Source organism: Mustelus asterias, chromosome 8 (genome assembly GCF_964213995.1).
Source record: "Mustelus asterias chromosome 8, sMusAst1.hap1.1, whole genome shotgun sequence".
In the NCBI taxonomy this organism is placed as follows: domain Eukaryota; kingdom Metazoa; phylum Chordata; class Chondrichthyes; order Carcharhiniformes; family Triakidae; genus Mustelus; species Mustelus asterias.
The window spans coordinates 108,923,641-108,948,143 of NC_135808.1; the positions used below are offsets into that span (position 1 = coordinate 108,923,641).

At 42.0% G+C, this 24,503-nt stretch overlaps 2 protein-coding genes and 1 non-coding gene across 4 annotated transcripts in view; all 3 read right to left on the reverse strand.

Moving 5' to 3' along the window:
- Positions 1-6,989: 6,989 nt before the first annotated feature.
- LOC144498123 (small nucleolar RNA SNORA35) lies at positions 6,990-7,121 on the reverse strand. Its single transcript, XR_013498657.1, has one exon. It is a non-coding gene; the product is annotated as a small nucleolar RNA SNORA35 (small nucleolar RNA).
- Positions 7,122-7,482: 361 nt separating this feature from the next.
- LOC144497435 (small ribosomal subunit protein eS8) lies at positions 7,483-13,926 on the reverse strand. 2 transcript variants are annotated; one of them, XM_078218705.1, is made up of 6 exons: positions 13,871-13,926; positions 12,588-12,694; positions 11,093-11,192; positions 10,523-10,698; positions 9,242-9,371; positions 7,483-7,637 (listed from the first exon to the last, which is right to left on the reverse strand). In XM_078218705.1, exons 1-6 carry the CDS (start codon positions 13,872-13,874, stop codon positions 7,528-7,530), a joined length of 627 nt encoding a protein of 208 aa, XP_078074831.1. In that variant the 5' UTR covers positions 13,875-13,926; the 3' UTR covers positions 7,483-7,527. The 2 variants fall into 2 exon arrangements, with proteins under 2 accessions (XP_078074831.1, XP_078074830.1); XM_078218704.1 differs by having other exon boundaries at positions 13,549-13,895.
- Positions 13,927-22,531: 8,605 nt separating this feature from the next.
- The window catches only part of kif2c (kinesin family member 2C), a 77,463-nt gene continuing 75,491 nt past the window's right edge, over positions 22,532-24,503 (reverse strand). Inside the window, exon 21 of the mRNA XM_078219418.1 lies at positions 22,532-23,931. Within this exon, the coding sequence (XP_078075544.1) occupies positions 23,867-23,931 (65 nt within the window). The 3' untranslated portion in view covers positions 22,532-23,866. The remainder of the gene's footprint in view (positions 23,932-24,503) is intronic.

The following is a 24,503-nucleotide window of genomic DNA, read 5'->3' on the forward strand; positions in this document are numbered from 1 at the left end:
TACCTTGACGTTCTTCCTAGTGTGTGTGTATGTGATGTTGCAACTGAAGCACATCAGTGATTTATAAAGGTACAGCAGGATTATGTAGGATTTATAGTCCGAAAGACATGCTGGTTAGGTGTATTGACCATGCTAAATTCTCCCTTTGTGTACCCGAACAGGCACCAGCGTGTGGTGACTACGGGATTTTCACAGTAATTTAATTGCAGTGTTAACATAAGCTTACTTGTGACACTAATAAATAATCTTTAATCTTTATCTCGCACATAAACAGGCCACCCAGACCATCACCAGTGACACATTTGAGCCCCCTTCCTTCTTTCCTCATCTGTCACCATAACCACCTATTTCCTTCTCCCTCATATACTTATCTAACCTCCCTAAATATATCTATACTATCCACTTCAACCACTCCTTGTGGTAAAGAGTTTTACATTAAAACCTCTCTCTGGGGAAAGAGAATTCTTCTGAATTCCCTATTTGATTTTTTTTTGGTGACTGTTATATTCTATTATTGATGGCCTCTAGTTTTGCTCTTCTCTACAAGTGAAAACATCCTCCATGTGCCCATTCTATAAAAACCTTTTATGATTTTAAACAGCTCTACTAGCTCAGTTTCCAGCCTTCTCTTTTTCTGCAAGAGGAAAGATACAGGGTGTGATCTTGTTGGCCATTCACGCCAGGCTCCCGCTGCAGCGAAGTTGGAGAATTTGGCTGCCAGCCAAATCTCCATTCACTGCGACGGGATGGGAAAATCCCACCACCGTGAATGGTGGTAAGATTCCATGATGTGGAGATGCCGGCGTTGGACTGGGGTAAACACAGTAAGAAGTCTCACACCAGGTTAAAGTCCAACAGGTTTATTTGGTAGCAAATACCATAAGCTTTCGGAGCGCTGCCCCTTCGTCAGATGGAGTGGATATCTGTTCTCCAACAGTCTGTGCACTGTTGGAGAACAAATATCCACTCCATCTGACGAAGGGGCAGCGCTCCGAAAGCTTATGGTATTTGCTACCAAATAAACCTGTTGGACTTTAACCTGGTGTTGTGAGACTTCTTACGGTAAGATTCCAGCCATAGTACTCAGGCTGTCAGTCCTTCCCTGAGATGTAAGTCCATGCATTTCTGTATATCTTTTCTGCACCCTCTCCAGAGTCTCTATATTCCTTTCATAAATATGGCAACCAGACCTGCATACGTGATCTAATCAAGATTTGTTACAACTTTAGTGTAACATTTTATATTCTATCCCTCAAGAAATAAACGGAAGCATTTTTTGCTTTCCTTTATAGCCTTGTAAACGTGTTACGTTTAGTAATTTGTGTACTTGCACTCCCAGACCCATTTGCACTTCCACCCCTTTTAGATTATTTTTCATGAAGATCAACCTACTTCCTTCCTTGCAAAAATGTAATACCTCCAATGTATGCATGTTAAAAATCAATAATAATACAACTCAGCAATTCTCGCAAGTTGTTGCAGTCCTCCTCATTACCGGCTAACATTCCAATTTGGTGCCATCTGAAAATTTTAAAAATGTATTTTGGATTTTAAAATTAATATAAATTGTGAATGGTGGCCCCAGCGCTGGTCTTTGTGGAACATCACTTACCAACTTCAGCTATTCTGAATAGCCACCCCTTAACCCTGTTTTGTCTTGAATCTAGCCATCCATTCTATTTGTACCTTACCAACATTCCCTTTTTTGTTTGCAGTGCATAGATGGATTATTTAATTATTTGCAACCCTTTTTTTTTGTACAGCACAATCATCCACAGGTATTCACTTAAACTAGCAGCTCACAAGGACCATTTCCCTTGACCCCACTCTCTGACTTTATTCATTAGGCCTAATATGTGATGCCTTACTAAAGCCATTTTGAAAATCCAGATAAGGTACACCTACTACTTTAGGCTCATCCACTCTGTTACCTCTTCAAAAAATTCAATAAGTTATGTCAAGCAAAACTATTCCTTTTGAAGTCCATGCCAAATATTATAATACATGTGGTCAAACCAAGATTTGGCTTCTCGATGTTCTTCTCTTCCTCCTTTGGTAAGGATTCCATTATTTTTCCAATCGCTCCTGTTAAGCTTCCTATTATTGTTTGGGCAATTTTTTTAACACTATAGCATTAAGATAGATTATTTAAACTGTTAATAGATTAGTGATTACTTGTTTCTCCCATCACAAGTGATTTGTTATGTTGGCTGAGTAATCAAAGCAGCTCGCATTTGTGATTTTGGGAGTTTTCCCAACCCAAGTGTTCAGTGGAGTTTGTCTTCAGGTTATAACCACATTTTTTTTAGGTAAAGCAATATCAAATGGGAAGGATCATAACATTTGAACTAATAGCCCCAATTCAGTGGTCAACAGTTGCTGTTCATTATGCTTACAGCTTAGTATTGGGTTTTTGTACAGCAACTTATAGAATCATAAAATCCCTACAGTGCAGAGAGGCCATTCAGCCCATCAAGTGTGCACCGACCACAATCCCACCCAAGTTCTTTACCCTGCTAATCCCCTGACACTAAGGTCAATTTAGCATGGCCAATCAACCTAACCCGCACATCTTTGGACAATGGGAGAAAACCGGAGCACTCAGAAGAAACCCATGCAGACATGGAGAAAATGTGCAGCCTAATGCCAGTAATGGGGAAAATGTTAAAAACCCTTATAAAAGATTTAGTAGCAGAGCACTTGGAAAAGTGGCAGTATCAGACAGTCAGCATAGATTTATGAAAGGAAAATCATACTTGACAAATCTACTGGAATTCTTCAAGAACGTAACTAGCAGTTAATGAGGGGAGCCAGTGAATGTGGTTTATTCGGACTTTCAGAAGGCTCTTAACAAGGTCCCACATAAATTAGTGTGTAAATTAAGAGTGCATTGGATTGGGGCTTAAGAACATAAGAAATAGGAGCAGGAGTAGGCCATCTTACCCCTCGAGCCTGCCCCACCGTTCAATAAGATCATGGCTGATCTGAAGTGGATCAGTTCCACTTACCCGCCTGATCCCTATAACCCCTAATTCCCTTACCGATCAGGAATCCATCTATTCGTGATTTAAACATATTCAACGAGGTAGCCTCCACCACTTCAGTGGGCAGAGAATTCCAGAGATTCACCACTCTCTGAGAGAAGTTCCTCCTCAACTCTGTCCTAAACTGACCCCCCTTTATTTTGAGGCTGTGCCCTCTAGTTCTAGTTTCCTTTCTAAGTGGAAAGAATCTCTCCATCTCTACTCTATCCAGCCCCTTCATTATCTTATAGGTCTCTATAAGATCCCCCCTCAGCCTTCTGAATTCAACGAATACAAACCCAATCTGCTCAGTCTCTCCTCATAATCAACACCCCTCATCTCCGGTATCAACCTGGTGAACCTTCTCTGCACTCCCTCCAAGGCTAATATATCCTTCCGCAAATAAGGGGACCAATACTGCACACAGTATTCCATCTGTGGCCTCACCAATGCCCTGTACAGATGCAGCAAGACATCTCTGCTTTTATATTCTATCCCCCTTGCGATATAGGCCAACATCCCATTTGCCTTCTTGATCACCTGCAGACTGGGTTTTTGCATCTCATGCACAAGGACCTCCGGGTCTCTCTGCACAGCAGGATGTTGTAATTTCTTTCCATTTAGATAATAATACGATTTGCTATTATTTCTTCCAACGTGAATAACCTCGCATTTGTTAATGCTTGTATAGTAAGATGGATGGATCGTGGGGTACTGCAGGAATCAGTGCTAGAACCCCAATTATTCATGATGTAGATTAATGATTTGGATAAAGGAACCAAATGTAATATTGGCAAGTAACAAAGCTGGGGGGGGGGGGGGGCGTTGACGAGAGATGCTTGTGTGACTGGACAATCTGAGTTGGCAAATGCAGTATGTGGATGAATGTTAAGTTATCCGCTTTGGTAGCAAAAACAGGAAGGCAGATCATTTATCTGAATTGCAAGATGGGGACAGGAATGTGCAACAAAACCTGGGTGTCCTTGTACATCAGTCACTTAAAGTAACAATGCAGACAGTGAAGAAAGCAAATGGTATGCTGGCCTTCATAGTGAGAGGATTCATGGATGTCTTGCTCCAGTTAATACAGGACTTGGTGAGAGAACAGCCAAAAGTCTTTGACCTCCTGTCAAGTGTTTCTCTCAGCAGTCTACCATTTGCTATCAGTGGGAAATTCCCATTGAAGCCAACCTATGCCGCTGGGAAACAAGTAACAGGGGTGCATCCTGATGGGACTAGGGAATCTGACAGCGTGAACGGACAGAGAATTCTGGTCCACATCTGGGATATTGTAAAGTTTTGATCTCCTTTTCTGAGAATGTTCTTGCTGTGGAAGGAGTGCAGCAAAGATTTACCACATTGATTCCTCGAATTGCAGGACTGACATATGGAGATTAAATCAGTTAGGATAACATTCACTGGAGTTAGAATGAGATCTCATTAAAAAAAACCTACAAAAATTTGACTCAATGATGGGCTAGTCCAAAACGAGGGGTCAGTCTGAGTATACAGGGTAGACCATTTAGGACCAAGATTAAGAGAAACTAGGTATTTTGTGGTGAGCCTGTGGAATTCTCTACCACAGAAACAGTATGTTTGCAACGAGTTAGATATAGCTCTAGGTGCTAAAGGGATCAAAAGGTACAGGGAGAAAATGGGAACTAAAAATTGAACAGCCATGATCATTATGAATTGCAGAGCAGATTCAAAAGAACCCAACAGCCTTCTCCTAGTTTATATAATGATCATGCTGATAATTTCACATATTACCTCAAAATCCATCTTTCAATCCAGACAATTCATACAGATAAAATTAATTTAGTTCAATAACTGTTGTGTTGAATGTTCATGTTAACTAGTTGGCTCAGGTGGTTAAGAGCATGGTGCTAACACCAAAGTTGCGCATTCAATCCCCATACTGATCCACAAGCCTTCCCTGCACTAATGCACACATATATCCAGCTCCAGTTTACTTGCAGTCTTAAAATCATTATAATACAGGCCATTCAGACTTTCAAACTTGTACCAGCTTTCTACAAAAGCAATCATTCTTCCACAGCCCTACATTTTGTTGGCTCACTAAGTGTGCCCGGCCTAGAATGCAATGCTTAAGAGTGTGGTGGAGACAGGATCAAAGCATTCAAAAATAAATTAGACTAATATCTAATGGCTAACATGAAATGTCACAAGCCAAATTAGATGTAATGCCCTTTCTTCTCAGCTTGGATATTGTATGTCTCGCTCGTGGGGACCGTGAATTGGATAAAATTTGAAATATTTTTTGGAATAAGGTCATGAATCTACTCTGCACAATGCTTCGTTATCGAATGGGGTAGAAATTTTAAGAAAGCAGAGTTATGGGCAGAATAGCACGAGCTCATAGCAACAGTTGGGCTAAACAGTCAGAGCAGGCAAATCTTGCTTTAACTGTACAGGCTGGGACTAGTCATTGTAAGTGCTCTCATTGAAACAGAGCGCAGAATTTTACAGCCTCACTCAACTCCCACACCATAAAATCCTACCCAAAGGCAAGACCATCCCATTGTTTCCCCCCCCCCCCAAAAAAAATTATATGGTGGTACAATTCCAGCCATTGGGTTAACTTTGTGGATGTTCCCCTCATGGAAGAGTCTAGGATCAGAGGGCATAGTCTCAGAATAAAAGGGCTCCAACATAAGCTGAGATCAACAGGAATCTCTTCTCTGAGCATCAAGTCTTTGCAACACCTTGTCCTGAGAAGTGGTGGTGGGGAGGCGGGCAGAGTTCATGTGCATATTTAAGGTTGAGAGATTTTTGATCCTATTGAATGGCAGAGCAGGCTCCAGGCACCAAATGACCGACTCCTGTTATTTCTTATGGTCTTCTGCACTGCAATTATTGTGATTTCTCATCTTTGTAAGGACTGGAACTATGTACATACAGTAATTACATTTAGCTTATAAAGTAGGCCACAGATGCCATTAAAGGCTCAGTGCAGTTCAAAGAATCTTCTTTCACCATGCTTTCAGTCTCAGCATTCAAGACCCTAATGTGTTGTGGAAAATCTCTCCTTTGGTTTATTTCTTCACCCCGTTCTGACCTAAATTATCTCCAGCTTTATAAACAATCTTAAATTCATTGCAAACTAAAAGTTCACTCGGTGACAAATAATTTGCTTATTCCCATATAATGGGAATGATCTTTCACCATTCACTAGTGTCCTGTATAATAGACAGCTTTAAATTAGAAAAGTTATGACCGGTGAGCAACATGATGCAATTTTGTGCATCAAGATGTATAATCCAAAATGCCAGTTTGTTCACCATGAATCAAAAATGGTGACTTTCACAGGTTCACCCAAGTTACACTTTCACCTAACCTTTTGGTATTGTTAAAAAAAGTCAATGTTTTAACTCGAGATCCAATCTGCAGTTCAAACGTTACTTCTGCTTATACTTCCTCTACATAACATAAATACAAAGCAAATGTCTTCACACTCTGAAACATTAATTCTTCTCTAGCTGCTGAGTATTTCCAGCATTGTTTGTAATTTTACAAGTGCAATGCTCTGTTGAATAGCTGCCAATATCATAATGGTGCTTTACACTAAACAAAGCCATTTCCAGCTTTTCAATAGAAGTTCATCCGACCTAGAAAAAGTTACACCCCAAAACTTTCCAGGTCAAGGGAACACTTTGCTCCTCAGATAATCTTGCTTTTTCCAAACAGATGCTTAAATTTTGCATCGTACCCATTAAAAAACTAAAATGGTTACAGCATAAGGAGACTATTTCCCTGCTGGCTCCTGCTAGAACTCAAGCTACTGCCAAGACCTACATTTTTTCTCTTTAGGCTATTAACTAAATAGTTTCTGAAAGCAATGACATGTATTCCCCAGTCATGACTAGAGTCCCATGTAAAATTCTTCACAATGCTTTTACAAATACTGTTCCATAGAAATGATTAAAAATAAGTCTAACAAGTTTGAACTGTCCCCAGCCTTCGAAAGGGAGAAGCTACAAGCAAAAGCTCAGCCCTTCTGCAAACTGGAATTTAATCTTGCACAAGAATGAGACTTGGAAAGCCACAGGCAAGACACCAAGACACTATATTGTGCGAATAGCTACCCCACTTTTACAAAACAGCAACACACGATCAACCCCTGAGCAAGGTGAATTGCTGTGCACCTTGCAAGGAAGCTAGATTGAATATCAACCAGCATCACTTAAATAGAAATCTGAAGTTATTCACTTCATATTTGGGGTCAAACTACTGTGAATCTTGTCCCAGCACACTAACTGCTCCACCGTAGGAAAGTCACTTTCATTTTTGCCTACCCATCTGCTTCCATACCAGGTGACTGATTGACAAACATATTGATGTATTGTGCAAAATATTTACATCACAAGTTACAAACTGCATACAAGAAAAACTGAAGGGGAGTATTCTCATTTCACAATCTTACAGCAATGACAACATATTGGTGAAAAATGGTTTATTAATCATTTTCCTTAAAGCATTATGATTATTTGCCCTTCTTTGCTTTGATCTTCCTCTGGTAGAATTCCAGCTCCTTTCCTTCAAGGATGTAGCCGTCAGCTCTGCCACACTGGCCAGGTCTTGAAGCTATGCAAGCTGCAAAAGAGAAACATTATGTCTTATCGTAAACTGATCATTTCAGTCCATTAACTTGGTACATAATTTCAGCTGGTGTCTCTCCTTGGCTGCCCTGTGCACAAGTAGTCATTTATATATAAAGACAGCCACTACAACCGATGCTGTTCTGATGTGACATCTAGAACCACACTTAGCTGTCGAATGATTGTGCTGTGAGGTGATCAGGAATTGAAACTCTCAAATTTGTTCTCCCTTAACCCAGGATGTTAATTATAGTTCTCATCATTAGCTACATGAACCAAACAACAAATCAGGGATCAAGTCTGGAACCTCCATTTTATGCATACTCTGCATCCAATCTCCAATTATGTTGCCATCAACATATCAATACAACATTCCTCTATCTAGAGATTCACCTGATGGAAGGGAACTGTTCTCTTTCCCAAAGCCTAAAGAGCATAAACAGATTTTTGTGCCTTCCCAGGGGACTGTTCCAAGAAACAAATCACAATTGTTATACCTCTGACATAAAATAAATGAATTGCATAAAAAGGCTATATATTTCCACACCCATCAACAATTAGCAGTTTATGTAGTTATCACCAGTTACCGAGGAAACATTGCTTTATTTTTTGGAGCAAACTTCCTTACCCTCGAGGTATTTTGGGTTACAGAACCAAGTACACTGATAACTCTCCACTACATGACCAGACAGCACAGCCAAGCTTAAATCAACCTTAATCTGTACACATCGTTCTGTCACATTTTGTGGGTATGTCTCTGAGGGACCAGTCTGTGGGAACACTGGCTCAAATCCTATCACAGCAGCTGGTAGGATTTAAATTCAATTAATAAATTTGGAATATATCGAATAGTTCTGACGGGGCAGTTTTTGTGCAGTGAGTGCAGGAGGGTTTCCTGATACAATATGTGGATAGGCCGATAAGAGTGGTTGGGGTGTGGAATGGACTGCCTGCAGTGATAGTGGAGTCAGACACTTTAGGAAATTTTTAAGCGGTTATTGGATAGGCACATGGAGCACACCAGGATGATAGGGAGTGGGATAGCTTGATCTTGGTTTCAGATAAAGCTCGGCACAACATCGTGGGCCGAAGGGCCTGTTCTGTGCTGTACTGTTCTATAAAGCTAGTCTGTCAAAGATTGTTGTAAAATGCCATCTGGTTCACTATGTCCCTTAGGGAAGGAAATCTGCCATCCTTATCTGGTCTGGCTTACAAGTGACTGCAGAGTGACAACAACTGACTTCTAACTACCCTCTGAAATGGTCTAGCAATTGAACTCAGTTCAACGGCAATTAGGGTTGGGCAACAAACACTGGCCTCACCAGCAATATCCACATTCCATAAAATAAAAACCTTCGAAATGCTCCTCTCAAAGTTGAGCGGATAACTTGGCATATGGCACTAAAGTCTGCAATCCACAGCCACCAGGGAAACCCCGTTGCCCAATCTGAATACCAGCCCACATCACAGCAAGAAGTCTCACAACACCAGGTTAACTGCCTCACATGCCCACTTTAGCAGTCGAACGGTGCATATTTTTTGATGAGGATCAGCAAGGTTACAGGATGAATGTTCAATGCAGGACCTTCAATTACGTACCAAGCAGTTTTCCCTGCTGGAACTGTTCTTCTAGCAGTGAACTGATTTTTGCATTCTTTCTCCGATCATCATATTTCTTCTGAATTTTCTTTGACCGCTTCTTGTTCAGTATTTCCTCCTCTTCAGGGGTCTAAAACAAAAGTGCCATCTTATATTACAATAGAAGGGAAATTTAAAAAACACCCCAGCAAATCTTGGCTGAGTCGAAATTGTGCAGTTAGAAGTAAAAAAATCAGGCTGTGTGCCATGGAATTATGGATCATGATAATTTTCACTATCACACAATACTGGCATTTCCAGATACATTAGCAGCAACTAGTTATACTCCAGGCAACCTGGCTGAAAACATTATGGTGCACTTGTTAATTCAAACAATTTGAATGATTGTGCAGTAGTAAATTTTCACCCTGCATTTATTTCTGTGGCCTAATTCAATTTTGAGAACAAAAACGACAATTATAGTTGAAATACCCACTTTCAAAAGGTTTATGGTATCACTGTGCAAATAGGCTGATGTCACTACCCAACTGTGAATCTGGGCTTGAAATATATATATCGAAAATGAATTTAGACTTAATAGTAGTTCTACAGAAAATGAAACATAAAAGGTTTCAAAGAAAGCATCAGAAATAGGAATATATCCAAAGCCATTAAATCAGTGTAAAATGCTAAAGATTTGCCAAAGACAACCACAGAAATGGAAAACGCTACAAACATCTCAGGGAATACCCGTGGAGACCAGTTTTGTTCAAAAACCAATCATCATTACTGCGAGACATTAGCTTTTCAAGTACAGAGCCAGTGGTAATGCAACAGGAAAGGAACAAAAAGGGAGAGATCTGTGATGGAGTGGAGCAATTAAATGTTTCAAGGCAAAGAAGGTGATAAAGTACAAAAGATCAGTCCAGAGCTACGAATGATAATTGCAGTATGAGAGTAGGAAGGAGGCATGGACAATCTGGCAGACGGGAAAAACATTCCACAGCGTTTGCCTCGTGTTATTATTTTCTAATTTAGTTATGTCTGCCCTCTACACTATTCTTCCTTTCTTGTGAGCAGGATGCCTGAATTTACTTTAAAAATTGTTCATCTGCACCCCCAGAGTTTCAAAGAATAGTTATTGACCTTATTTTCTCTCCCCAGAGGCTGTGTGGTCTTTTTGAGTGTTGCTGGCATTTTATGTTCCTACTTTATTGACAAAGTAAAGTAAAAGCCACTGCAACCTAACAACAGAAGAGATGAACTTTGTGGTAATTTAATTCAATCAAATGCTCCACATACCAGCTTGGCACCCTTCTTCCGGCCAAGGGGGAGGGCAAAGTGAGACTCATACCACTGCCGGAAGGGAGTACTGTCGATTAGAACAATACAGTTCTTTACTAATGTCTTTGTCCTAACCAATTCGTTGTTAGAGGCATTGTACACCACATCAATGATCCTGGTTTTTCGTGTGCAACCTACAAAGAGAAATAGTTTGCCACTGGATTAGATATGACATAGTTGACCAGAAAATTTCTACCAAAAACACAGAAGAAACTGTTACACAGCCATCACACTGTGGTTAGCACTGCTGCCTCACAGCGCCAGGGACCCGGGTGCAATTCCCGGCTTGGTTCACTGTGTGGAGTCTGTATGTTCTCCCAGTGTCTGCGTGGCTTTCCTCCGAGTGCTCTGGTTCCCTCCCACAGTCAGAAAGATGTGCTGGTTAGGTGCATTGGCCATGCTAAATTCTCTGTGTACCCGAATAGACGCCGGATGTGGCGACATGGGGATTTTCACTAACTTCATTGCAGTGTTAATATATGCCTACTTGTGATACTAACAAAATAAACTTGAACAAAAATAACTTACATTCAGAACCCCATGAGAAGTTTCCCGCATCCAACCTTAGTGCCCGATATTTCTTATTTCCACCACGAACTCTCACTGTGTGAATACGGCGTGGCCCAATCTGCAGACACATCAGAAACATCACTAAGCGTTTAGTGAACTTCAATGCCAATCACTTTCAATGCTGCAAATCCTAATAAATCGCCACTCACACCCAAGGAAGTCTGACATTCAGACCAAATACGTAAACTGCTGTACAACAACTGCATTAACATACAGATGGTTATGCAGTTTCAATCACGCTAAGTTTGACACAGTTATTACCAAAATTTAAATGGCTGTAAAATCTAAAACTGGAGACCATACACCAGATAGAGATGCCACAAAAATCAAGTCACTGTTTTGCTATACTAAACCCTCAAGCTTTTGACCTCTTAAGGTCAAACCAAATAAACAAACTCAAGTTAAATCAGGACAAAGTAAAAGGGGCAGCTCCCCAAAAGGAGGAACAGCCCAAACAAAAATCAAGTACAAAGGAAACTTAAAGACATCAAATTATAATGTGATTATTAGGGTCGATAACACACCCCAACCCCTGCGGTGCCCAACAGGCGCAGAAGGCATCAACTGCGCCCGTGGACACCGCATGCTCCCTCTCCAGGGACACCTGGCCGCGAACGTAGCCGCTGGAGAGGGGCAGACAGTCAGGATGGACGGCCCCCTCGATCGCCCACTGTCTGGACCTGTAAATGGTGCGTTTCGCCAGGCCCAGGATCACAAGGAGGTCGCCGCCCCGCTCCTCTCCACACCAGGTGTCCGTAAATCAGGAGTGTGGGACTGATGTGCAAACAAAACATTAATAAAAGGTTCTTTAGGAAAACAAAAAGGGAGTGCAACCTAAGACACAAAACATAGACATGGTCCACAGACTCCACAAGGCCACAGAAAGGGCAAGCTTCGGAGCCCGTGAACCAGTGAATCCTACGGTTGTGCGGAACTGCTGCATGCATCACCCTCCACCCCAGGTCCCCGATGTAATTGGGGGAGATCCCTCCATAGAGGGACCTCCGCCACCCGACAGCAACAAGGCTCAAGGTGTATCCGGGCGACAGGCAAGGACGCAGTAGTGGAAGGTGTGCAGCAGCAGCCCGTACAGGAAGCGCCTCCGTGCGGTGGAAAAAGACACAGAGGAAGCAAGTTTAGTTCTACCAAATTACATGGAAAGGATATTTTAAATGATCCCATGAGAACCTACAGGAAGACTGGAAACATTAAGACAGGCAGTGTAGTCAGTGTAACTATGACAAGAGTAGCATTGGTGGGTCTAAATATGACCAGAACAGTCAAGACAAACCCACCTATCTCAAGAGTCATATTTTCATCATTCACATTGCCAGAAAATGATCACCTAACTTTACCCAAATAATCCATTGTGAATCTCATCAAGTCCCTCCCTCCACATCCCCCCACTCTATCAATTTTAATTATGTGGATATGTGGACGTTATTCCCCATACCTTAGTATTTGCAGGAGGACGCCCAAGTTCATACTTTCTTTTTTTGTGATATGGCTTCCTTTTACCTCCAGTCTTGCGACGCTTGTGCCAATTGTTCCGGGAAATACCTGCAGTAAATTACCAAGTTTAATCAGAATACAAAACAGGCAGATGGCTTTAACTCTCTCAAAGGAGAGAGCAGCCTATGGTCATCTGGGACTATGTCAACTTTTACCGTACAAATTAGTTCTCCAGAAGATAAATTCAAAGCATCATAGCAAATGAGTTCCATTGTTTACATCTGCATATGATTACAAACCCGTGCCATTATAATAAAGCTTTAAAATGAGCAAGTCGGGTATCAAGCAATAAAACCTAGTTGATATACTTGAACTGCTCTACAAATTAGATTAAATTCCAAATTACCAGGTGAAAAAACTAGAGCCATGCTAAAGTACAGGAAGTAGTCTCACAACACCAGGTTAAAGTTCAACAGGCTTATTTGGGATCACAAGCTTTCGGAGCACTGCTCCTTCATCAAGTGAGGAGCAGCACTCCGAAAGCTCGTGATTCCAAATAAACCTGTTGAAACTTTAACCTGGGTGTTGAGAGACATCTTACCGTGCCCACACCAGTCCAATGCCGGCATCTCTACATCATGTGCTAATGTAAATGATAATCCACAATGGGAATGAGGGTAGTGCAGCATTGTTCCATGTCCATCATAGCCCAACAATGTCCTACAGCCCCATTACCCATATTAACAATTTCAATCATACCTGGGTGAAAATGCAGCTTCTGGCTTGGGGCATCAGTTTACATTGATAATCAGTCCCTGATTTGGGGCAAAATGATTAACAGACATTACCACACCTTATCTCCAGATTATATGTTAAGAGTATGAACAGGGCCTCAATCCAGCAGCTAGCCTCCTGCCCTCCCTCCATGTATCCCCCAAACAGGCAGGCAAGACCCGACCTACTGTTTGCAGATCGGCCCCCGGAGCTTTTCCACCTGCAAACTAGGTGGTGAGCAGATGGTAAAGGCAGCATTCGACTACACAAGCCCTCTCCAGTCGACATTTCAGGCACAGGCTGAAGGCCGCCATGTCGGCTCCCTCCGCCATCCTCCCATTAAAACATTGCAATAGCAGCACAATCAACCCGAGCGGCTGCCCCAGACACACTCCATCCTCAACGGCACACTGATCCAAACCAAGTGCGCGCCTTTCTGTCAGCCCCGATGCGATAGATTTGGCGGATGGATTGGGATTGCATCCTCACGGACCCCGCCGCCTCACCTACCCATTTTCAGGCGCCGGTTGGAAAGAGGGATCACAAAGGATTCTGGGACATAAGTCAGCTCCGGGTCTCGCGAGAACTCACTGGGAATGACGTAACCAGGATAGCGGTGGCGCCATCTTTGTGAAGGTGGGGGGGGGGGCAGCCTGGCTCAGAGCAGCGCCCGCGGTAAAACCAAATCACTGCGGATGCTGGAATCTCAACCAGTAGCAGAAAATACTACTAAATCTCAGCAGGTCTGACCGTTATCCGTGGAGAGAGAATGGAGCTTAACGTTTGGAATCTCGATGTCCCTTCGTCAGAGCCAGCAGGACGTCATCTTTGTGCGGGGCAGTTTACCGGGGGCCCGCGCCATTTTTGTGAGGGGCGATTGGCCCGGGGTCTGCGCCATCTTTGTGAGGAGCAGTTGACCCGTGACCCGCCATCTTTGTGAGGGGGGCAAAAACAGAAAATGCTAGAAAATCTCAGCAAGTCTGACAGCATCTGAGAGAGAATAGAGCCAAGGTTTCGAGTGTGGATGACTTTTCATCAGAGCCGAGGGCAAAGAATATCAGAAAAGATATATACTGGGTGGGGGGACTGGAAAAGTACAAAGGAAATGTAAATGAGGATAAAGACAACAGAGGTGCTAAAAGTATCCATTAAGAGAACAGAATGTGTGATTGGCAGAACAGAGGTACAGATAGATGGTTAAGGCAGTTGGGCGGGATGGGGGTTGCAAGACACAGCGGGAATGGAGAGGTGGAAAAATGGAAGAGAGAAAGAAGGATGATAAAAATGGATGAGTGAGATGGAAAGAAGAAACAGAATAAAATAAATGGGGTGTAGAGGAGGGTTCATACTCTAAAGTTGTTGAACTCAATGTTCAGCCCAGAAGACTCAATCAGAAGATAAGGTGAATGTTTTCCTTCAGAGTCGAGAGAAAGGTGTTCAAAACAAAAGGAAATATTCACCCCCCCACACTAACATTAGCCCTTTTTAGACGGTTCTGAAGCAATGGTGATTTGGTGAGAATGACTTTGCTCGAAGGGTCTCTGAAATGCCTGTTGCCCTGCTTTGCGGATTTTAGCACTAAAGTTCATTTATCCCACACCCATAACCCTCTAAAACTAAAAACCACTTGCAGTAAACCATTTAATCTATTTGGTTGGAGAAATTGAGGTACTTCCATTATTGGGTGCGCAAAGGCCACCAACTAGAAAAGAGGAGTAAATTTGAAAGGAAATTGCAGGGAGGTGCAAAAACTAGTAGAGATTGGGGGCGGTGTTATAAAAGCAAGAAGAAACGCGAAGGAAGTGATTGCTAAAGAAAGATCCCTGGCTTTGGAAGAAATATATGAAAGTTTGGATATTAAAGAGGGACAAAAAGACATCTTCAGAACTGCAGTTGCTCAAGATGTGGGGAAATATGCAATACCATCAAGGATCAGGTGGACTGACCTGAGAAAGAGGATGAAATCAGATAGGTGGGGCTAATACCTTAATTGGCCTATGAAGAAAATCGAAAACGATGATCAACAAGGTAGCTGCAAATCAAATGACAACGAGCATCAATCTGGAACAAATCAGAACAGCAGTGAAAGGAATGAAAAACAGTAAAGCAGTAATGGTGATGAAGTGGAGATCATCGAGGGGTTCAAGTTTCTAGGTGTTCAGATCACCATCTGTCCTGGTCCCTCCACGCTGACGCTATAGTTAAGAAAACCCACCAATGCCTCTATTTTCTTAGGAGGCTAAGGAAATTTGGCATGGACACTACGACTCTCACCAATTTTTACGGATGCATCATACAAACTATCCTTTCCGGATGTATCACAGCCTGTTATGGCTGCTGCTCTGACCAAGACTGCAAGAAACTACAAAGGGTCATGAATGTAGCCCAGTCCATCACGCAAACCAGCCTCACATCCATTACTCGGTCTACACTTCCCACTACCTCAGGAAAGCAGCCAGCATAATAAAGGACCCCACGCACCCTGGCATACTTTCTTCTACCTTCAGTCGGGGAAAAGTCTGAAAACGTGTACCAACTGACTCAAGAACAGCTTCTTCCCTGCTGTAATCGGACTTTTGAATTTACCTATCATATATTAAGCTTGATCTTTCTCTTAACCCTACATGTAACTACAATATTATATTCTGCACCCTTTCGTTTCCTTCTCCCCATGTACTCTATGAACAGTATGTTTTGTCCGTATAGCACATAAGAAACAATACTTTTCACTATCTCAATACATGTGACAATAATAAATCAAATCAAAGTGCTAGAATTTGTGAGGTCCCTGAGAAGTACTTACACCCAATACATAACATGTTCAAGGAACGTCAGACGGGAGTGAGAAGAATTGTGGCGTAAGAGTCAGAATTTTGAAGCCAAAGTTAGATTACATCAAGGATCGGCAAAGAGTTCTTCTTGATTGTAATCATAGAAACCCTACAGTACAGAAAGAGGCCATTCGGCCCATCGAGTCTGCACCGACCACAATCCCACCCAGGCCCTACCCCCATATCCCTACATATTTTACCCACTAATCCCTCTAATCTACGCATCCCAGGACACTAAGGGGCAATTTTAGCATGGCCAATCAACCTAACCCGCACATCTTTGGATGGTTGTTCTAACTGAGCAGCTGAGACAGGAAAGTGCCATGGTCAATGATGTAGTGGAGATAATGAGAACATGACTTGAACATCTGGAAAAAAGCTTTGGAAGACTAGAATCATAGAATCCCTACAGTACAGAAGAAGGCCATTCGGCCCATCAAGTCTGTACCGACCGCAATCCCACCCAGGCCTTTTTCTCGTAACCCTCATTTCCCCTGCTAATCCCCTGACATTAGGATCAATTTAGCATAGCCAATCAATCTAAACCGCACATCTTTGGACTGCGGAAGGAAACTGGAGCACCTAGAGAAAACCCACACAGACATGGGGAGAATGTGCAAACTCCACACAGACAGTGACCCGAGGCTGGAATCGAACCCAGGTCCCTGGCACTGTGAGGCAGCAGTGCTAACCACGGTGCCACCGTGACCCCCTAGGAAATGAAGATCAGTCAACCAAATGCCCAATATATGGAATGTCAGTTTGAGCTGAGGGAAGAGGATCAGAGGGAATGTGTAAAGATTATAGGTGAGGACTTGGAGAAATTGAGTAGTTCAAGTACCGGGGGTCTGTGGTGACAGAAGATAGAGGAATGGAACTGGAAATTAAATAATAGATTAGCTTTGTTTGGAGTAATTGGAAGAAGTGCAGCAGAATGTTATGCAATAGAAAATTATCACAGAAACTGAAAGGAAGAATGTACAAGCCAGTTGGGAGAGTGACCTTGTTATATCGTGCGGAAACTTGGGAAACATCAAGAAAGGAACAGTTACTGGATAATAGATAGAGCTAATACAAGATGCAGATGTTGAGATGAATGTTGTCATGACAACGAGAAATTGTGACTGAGTGTGATCTACCTAGAATTTCACCAGCTAACCAAAAACATATTGAAGTGTTTAACGAGGACCTGTTCTTTTTTGAAAAATACAAGAAAGAACACTGAATAAAGTTGGCTACCACCAGTCGCCTGATGTCTGGCATTGCAAGTAGGGCTACCTTTGTGGAAAGTTCCTATATGGATTGCATTGCAGACTTACTCTGACACGTTGCATGGAATTTCACATCTGGGGGATGTTAAAGTCCAGTTCAAAAAGGAACTCTTGAAAAGAAGGCATTAAAAATGCAAAGTGTTGAATTTTAATCAACAGTAAAGACAATGAAAACTGCTAACCAGTCAGGTACACACAACAGACTCTCAAAACCTCCCATGGAAGACAAAATAACCCCATCTCAAAGTTTCTGGGATGGGATATCAAAATTGTGATTATTTCTTCTACGATAATGACTGTAAGACACGTCAATCAAATGCCTTTCTTAGAACATACAATCCGAAGGTTTTTGACCAACTGCTTTTGCTAAGCCAGAAACAGAGAGAAGTAATTTGGAAAAACTGCTGAAGGAAGTAGTAAGGAATCTCCCTGTGACGTGCTGGTTAGATGCATTGGCTATGCTAAATTCTTGGGGATTTTCACAGTAACTTCATTGCAGTGTTAATGTGGGCCTACTTTTTTTTTATTAATCTGTGGGACAAGGGTGTCGCTGGCTGGGTCAGCATTTATTGCCCATCCCTGAGAGCATTTAAGAGTCAACCACATTACTGTGTCTCTGGAGTCACATGTAGGCCAGACCAGGTAAGGATGGTAGACGGATGGGCGGCACGGTAGCACAGTGGTTAGCACTGCTGCTTCACAGCTCCAGGGACCTGGGTTCGATTCCCGGCTTGGGTCACTGTCTGTGTGGAGTTTGCACATTCTCCTCGTGGGTTTCCTCCGGGTGCTCCGGTTTCCTCCCACAGTCCAAAGATGTGCGGGTTAGGTTGATTGGCCATGCTAAAAATTGCCCTTAGTGTCCTGAGATGTGTAGGTTAGAGGGATTAGTGGGTAAATATGTAGGGATATGGGGGTAGGGCCTGGGTGGGATTGTGGTTGGTGCAGACTCGATGGGCCGAATGGCCTCTTTCTGTACTGTAGGGTTTCTATGATTTCTATGATGGCAAATTTCCTTCCCTAAAGGACATTAGTGAACCAGATGGATTTTTCCAACAGTCGACAATGGTCTTATGGTCATCAGTAGATTCTTAATTCCAGATATTTTGTATTGAATTCAAATTCCACCATCTGCCACGATGGAATTTGAACCCGGGTCCCCAGAACATTAGCTGAATTTCTAGATTAACAATCTAGCGATAATACCACTTGGCCATCGCCTCCCCTACTTGTGACACTAATAAATAAACTTAAAATTTAAACTTAACTTGAAGCTAAGAAAATCCCTGGGGGTGATTCTTCCAGCCCACTGTGCTGCTCTAGTAGTGCAGCGGGCCAGGAGACATCAGCAGTGGCTGTTTCGTGGGCTTCCTGCTGGATGGCTGGGCCTCTGCGCATCTCCCAGCCTAAGTTTTTTAGAGCAAACTGAAAAATCAGCGTGGCGGCTATTCATATGCTTTTACATATGATTAGAGGGTTCATGACTGAATTCTCTTCCCTCCCCCCCCCATGCTAGCATCTTCCCCCTCTCTCTGGCGTGACATCACAACTGCTCTATAAAAGTCAGGACATGGCGTGGCGGCACTGAGGAGGTAAGTGTTATGGAGCTGCGGTTAGCAAAGTTGCTGGGTGGGGTGGGGGAGTTCATTCACTGGAAATACTGTCCCCAGGCCTAGGGATGTTCCATTGTTCTGGCTGTGGTGAGGGACTGCACTGAGTGCTGGGGTTTTAGGGAGGGGAGGAAGGGGGCCATGTGCTGCTTAAGGGCTCATCAAGTCAGGCAACTGGTGCTCCAAGCGGGGTGCTCTGGTTAACACAGACACTCAAATTGCATGTACTCTGCAGTGAATGGGAACACGTATTGTGATAATCAGGAGGCTGTCCCTGCCCCGTGTGCCTGACCTGCAACACATGCCTGGAATGGAATGCTGCAGTAATACCCATGGCAATGGCTCAAAGGAGTGCAATGGCTATGCCTGCACATCAGAGACAGAGGCTGTACAGGACAAGGAGGTCCTTTGAGGGCCTATCGAAAGCCATATGTCGGTGTCAGCTCCGCCTGCGCAGAGACTGTGTGGCACATCTGTCAGGTCCTAACAGACCCGACACTTCAGGGGAGGGGAGGGCACCTGCTCCCACTGGAAGTGAAGGTGACAGCGACACTGAATTCCAATGCCACTGGATCGTTCCAGGCACTCGATGGGGACAGATCACAGGCATCTGTGCACTGGTGTGTACTTCAGATGTGTGTGTGTGTGATGACGTCTTTTATTTTTTCACATGTTTAGTAGCTAATTAACTTGCTCTTTGACTCAAGAAAACTAAGTTTTAAGTTTATTAAAAAGTAAATATCTTGATTTGGAAAAGATATTCTCAAGGAAAAGAAATATTAAAAAAACCCCTTTTGTTGCAACCAAGAAAACTGAATAATGTGGAATAGGTTTGTCCCTCCTCACCCAGCTGTAAGTGTGGAGTAATGAGAAGCAACAAAAATCAGGACCTACCTCATCAGTGAGCCAGTGACGATTGCGGGTGCATCAAGAAGGTTGTGAATGTAGCCCAATCCATCACACAAACCAGCCTTCCATCCATTCACTGTCTATCCTTCCTGCTGAATTGGCAAAGCAGCCAGCATAATGAAGCACCCCACGCACCCCAAACATACTCTCTTCCACCTTCTTCCATCAGAAACAGATACAAAAGGCAGAAGTCACGTACCAACCGTCTCAAGAACAACTTCTTCCCTGCTGCTATCAGACTTTTGAATGGACCTACCTCGCATTAAGTTGATCTTTCACTACGCCCTGGCTATGACTGTAACACTACATTCTGCAGTGTCTAATTTTCTTCTCCATGAACAGTATGCTTTGTCTGTATAGTGCGCAAGAAACAAGACTTTTCACTGTGTACTAGTACATGTGACAATAATTAATCAAATCAACAGTAGACAAGAGTATAAAATGGTATGGTCATCTGTTACGGAAGGAAGAAACATGGTCTGGAGAGTGATGGAGATGGGACTGCCTGAAAAGTGAAAAGAATGGTCTGGGAACAGTTGAAAAGATGTAGTGGTGAGATTTAAATGCATTGGAGTTGGAAGAGGAAAGATGATGACAGAAAATGAAGGGCAATCAATCAGCATTGTGGCATCCACAATTGGTAGAAGAAAGAAGACAGTGAAGGAACCGTAAGTCAGGATAGTGTGTAGCATGGAGGGGAACTTGCAGGTGGTGGTGTTCTAATGCATTTGATGTTCTTGATCTTTTTAGGTGAAGTGGTCAGATTTTCAAGGTGCTGTGGAAGGAAGCTTGGTGAATTGCTGCAGTGCATCTTGAAAGTGGTACACACTGCTGCCACTGTGCATCAATGGAGGGAGTGACTGGTTAAACTGCTAGATTTGATACTGATCAAATAAGCTGCTTTATGCTGAATGTTGTCAAGCTTTATGTGTGCTGTTGGAGCTGCATTCACCGGGTAAGTGGAGAGTATTCCATCAACTATAAAATTCAAATTCATACCTGTAGATGTTGGACAGGCTTTGGGGAGCCAGGAGCTAAGTTATTCACCTCAGAATTCCCAGCTTTTGACCTGGTCTTGTAGTCAGAATAGTTATATAGTTAGTTCAGTTCAGCTGCTGGTTAATGGTATCTCCATTGGTAATTATGCTTCATAGGAAGCTGGAAGACTTTGACTTAATCATTCAAGCAGCCATTCTGAACCTAGAAGTAAAAAAGCTATTGAACTATTCAACGATCACAGTGGTTAGCACTGCTGCTTCATAGCGCCAGGAACCTGGGTTCAATTCTGGCCTTGGGTAACTGTGTGGAGTCTGCACGTTCTCCCCGTGTCTGTGTGGGTTTCCTCCCACACTCCAGATGTGCAGGTTATTTGGATTGGTCATGCTAAATTGCTCCTTAACTGTCAGGGAAATTAGCAGGGTAAATAGGTGGGGTTACAGGGATAGGGTCTGGGTGGGATTGTTGTCAGTGCAGGCACAATGGGCCAAATGGCCTCTTTCTGCACTGTAAGGATTCTATGAACTGAGTTGGACCCTACCCTCACTTAGTGACCCAGTAAGATGTAACTTATGGCCTTCCCAGGAGCTGTGATTACAGCGCCTGCTGGGCCCCAGCTTTTAAAAAAAAAGCACTCAGGACTACTTTACAAGTTTAATTCAATTGCTTGAAGTTGTGACTAAGATTGCAGACTCCACCGATAGGATGGTTTAAAGCCAGTGTAGGTGAGCTGAGCACATACTAAACTTTTGCTGTAGGGTATTCATCAGTTTGACTTTTGCTACTCTTCAATTCAATGAATTTGTGCATATATAGTCCCAGGACCTTCTGCTCCTGCAGTTCTTTTGGAATTGTGTCCTTTATTTTACCTCTGTTCTTCTGATCTGATCAAAATGTATCACTTCACGTTTCTCGGCATTAAATTTCATCTGCCACTTGTCACTCCTTTTTTTGCCAATCTTCCCATGTCTTCTTGAAGTCCATTACTTCCTGTTTAAGATTCAACTGTCCAAAAAAGCCAATTGTGTGTCACAAGAAGTGTCAAATTCCTTACCAAATAGTGATTCGAACCATCAAGTGCTTTATTTGCAAAAGGTTTTCTTGTGGTTGGATTATGTGGACTAGGGAAGTGGTGTACTGTTGCTATTGCCCAATGGCTTGGAGGTGCCTAATGCAATTACATGCTTGCCATTTCATGATGTGCACAATTCTACATTCAAAATTGACTAGTTTTCTGTTATTCTGCAGATGCTGGATGAAACAATCATGATCAACACATACCAATCTTACGGGTGCAAGGGTGGTATTAGGTACAGGATGCATGTCTGCCTACACAAGATTATAGAATATTTAACTGGCCAGAAACTGGTCTGCAAGGGAAAGCAACACTTTCACTGCTTAGGGTTATCTTCCTTGCTGAGGACATGTGAGGCTGATTCATCTGATGCACATGTTAGACTAACTTCCTTTCACAAAGTCAGCGACTTGCTGAACTGGAACTAGCAAGATAAAAAAGAGGCAGGAAAATGAAAAGGGTTCTCACCCAGTTTCTTATTTGAAGTTCATTTAATGTTCAAGTTGTCAAAAGATTTAATACAGAGTTTGAAGAATCTTTCTACAAGTTTCACTTAGATGCCAGTTAACTCAATGCTCAACACTTGTGTTTGAAAGTATGCTCAGTGTGATATACTAATTGTAAAAGGTCAGCAACTGTAACCATTTTGCATGGTAATTTCTTTATTAAATGAAATATTACAGTATGATGATTCTTCAATTCGACGTATTCCAATGGCCCATGCATTCTGGGATTGGATGTGAACCATAAATCAATTCACATTTGATTTTTCATCTTCAGTACTGCAATTATTTAGGGATAGACAAAAAAACCTTAATTCAGTTCTTCAACAGTTAGTTTATACATTAAAAAAAAAAGTCATTTCAGAATCGAAACTCTATTGATTTCTCTCCTCCTACTCCATTTTTAGACAGGATTAAAATATACAAATATATGAAATGCTTTTACTTATGAATCAAGCAAGTTCTATGCAAAGTTTCTCATTTTGCTCTCACTAGAGTTATTCAAAAGTATCATGTTACCAAGTTTCACATCAGCTCTTAGACTGCATAAGAGCTTGATTTTTGCCTCTACTGCAAGGCAAAGTTACAACATCCTTTAGTTGATTTACAAATCCAAAAAGACCACCAAGAACTCAGAAAATGCTTCAGCAGTCTATCAAAGGTATATCAAACTCCAATATGTTAGTGTTTAACTTGCATATGGAATTTGCCTTTGATTTGAAAATCAATGACTGGAGGAGGATACAAAAACCATTGTTCAAACTCATAACAAAAGGTTTGGTAGTGTATCCCATTGGAACAATTATAAAGTACTACATTGTGGAATTGAGAGAATCTTGTCTATGTTAAATACAGTTCCACAATACCAGCATATTAAAATTGGTGTTAGGGAACATTTTGGGGAAGGGAACGGAAAGAAAACAAAGGACACAGCAATTCCATTCTCCTAAAAGTTCTCTTTAAACAAGGTCATTTCTCCACAATCAACTGAGTAGTGGGTTAGAGAAATCAATGCACCCTGAAAAACTGATCAAACCTGCACTATGTATGCATACTTCCATTTTTAGTTGTGTCAGTCAGTTCAAGCATATTATATACTAGATATAAATCTGTACAATTTTCAAAAGAAAACATAAGAAAATGCATATAGACAAACTTTTAGAAAGAGGACTGTAAGGACAGGAACAGTAAAGAAGAACACATGCACAGTTTGTGGCCTCTGTGTGAATGACAGTTGAATTCAGTGGCCATGACAGTTACAATGCAAGTGCTTTAACACACATTTCAGATTCACAAATTGATGCCAACGACTTCTCAGCCTTGACTTTTGGCAGCTTGTTCCTCCTTCTGCAAGGCTAGTCTCAACACCTTCAGATTTTCTGTAGGAGACACAAATATTAATATTTAGACAAGCCAATATTGAGCTGAGAAATATAAATCACTTCACTGAGCTGTGCAATATGAATAATTTGAGAATATGGACTGTCCATGACACTAGTTTAAAGAAGATTCTATTTATAACGTAGTAATCCTCAAAAAAGATCTTTAAATAGGTCATTCAACTTTAAAAAGATCTCTGTAAAGATTAAGCACTAAGGTAGTTGCAGATTAAGAAACCAACGCTCCACAAAGATGAAAGGGCAACTAAGGTCATATTAGGCAACAAGTTACAGTATAGTATAGATATTAACTGAAGTACATCCTTGTTGAATTTAATTTGACCACAATCACTGCAGATCTTAAACAAAATTAATATACATTATATGCAATAGCAAATGGGGTCATGTACAAATTCTTGAGTATGTTAGTAGCTCATTAAGTTCCTGATTAATTGCTGATGTAAACTTGAATACCATGTTTTATTGTTAACAATAAATTTGGCATAGCTCTTGGACCTAAGCAGATATGGTGATTACACCGGTCATCACAAATATTAAAGATTTAAATGACC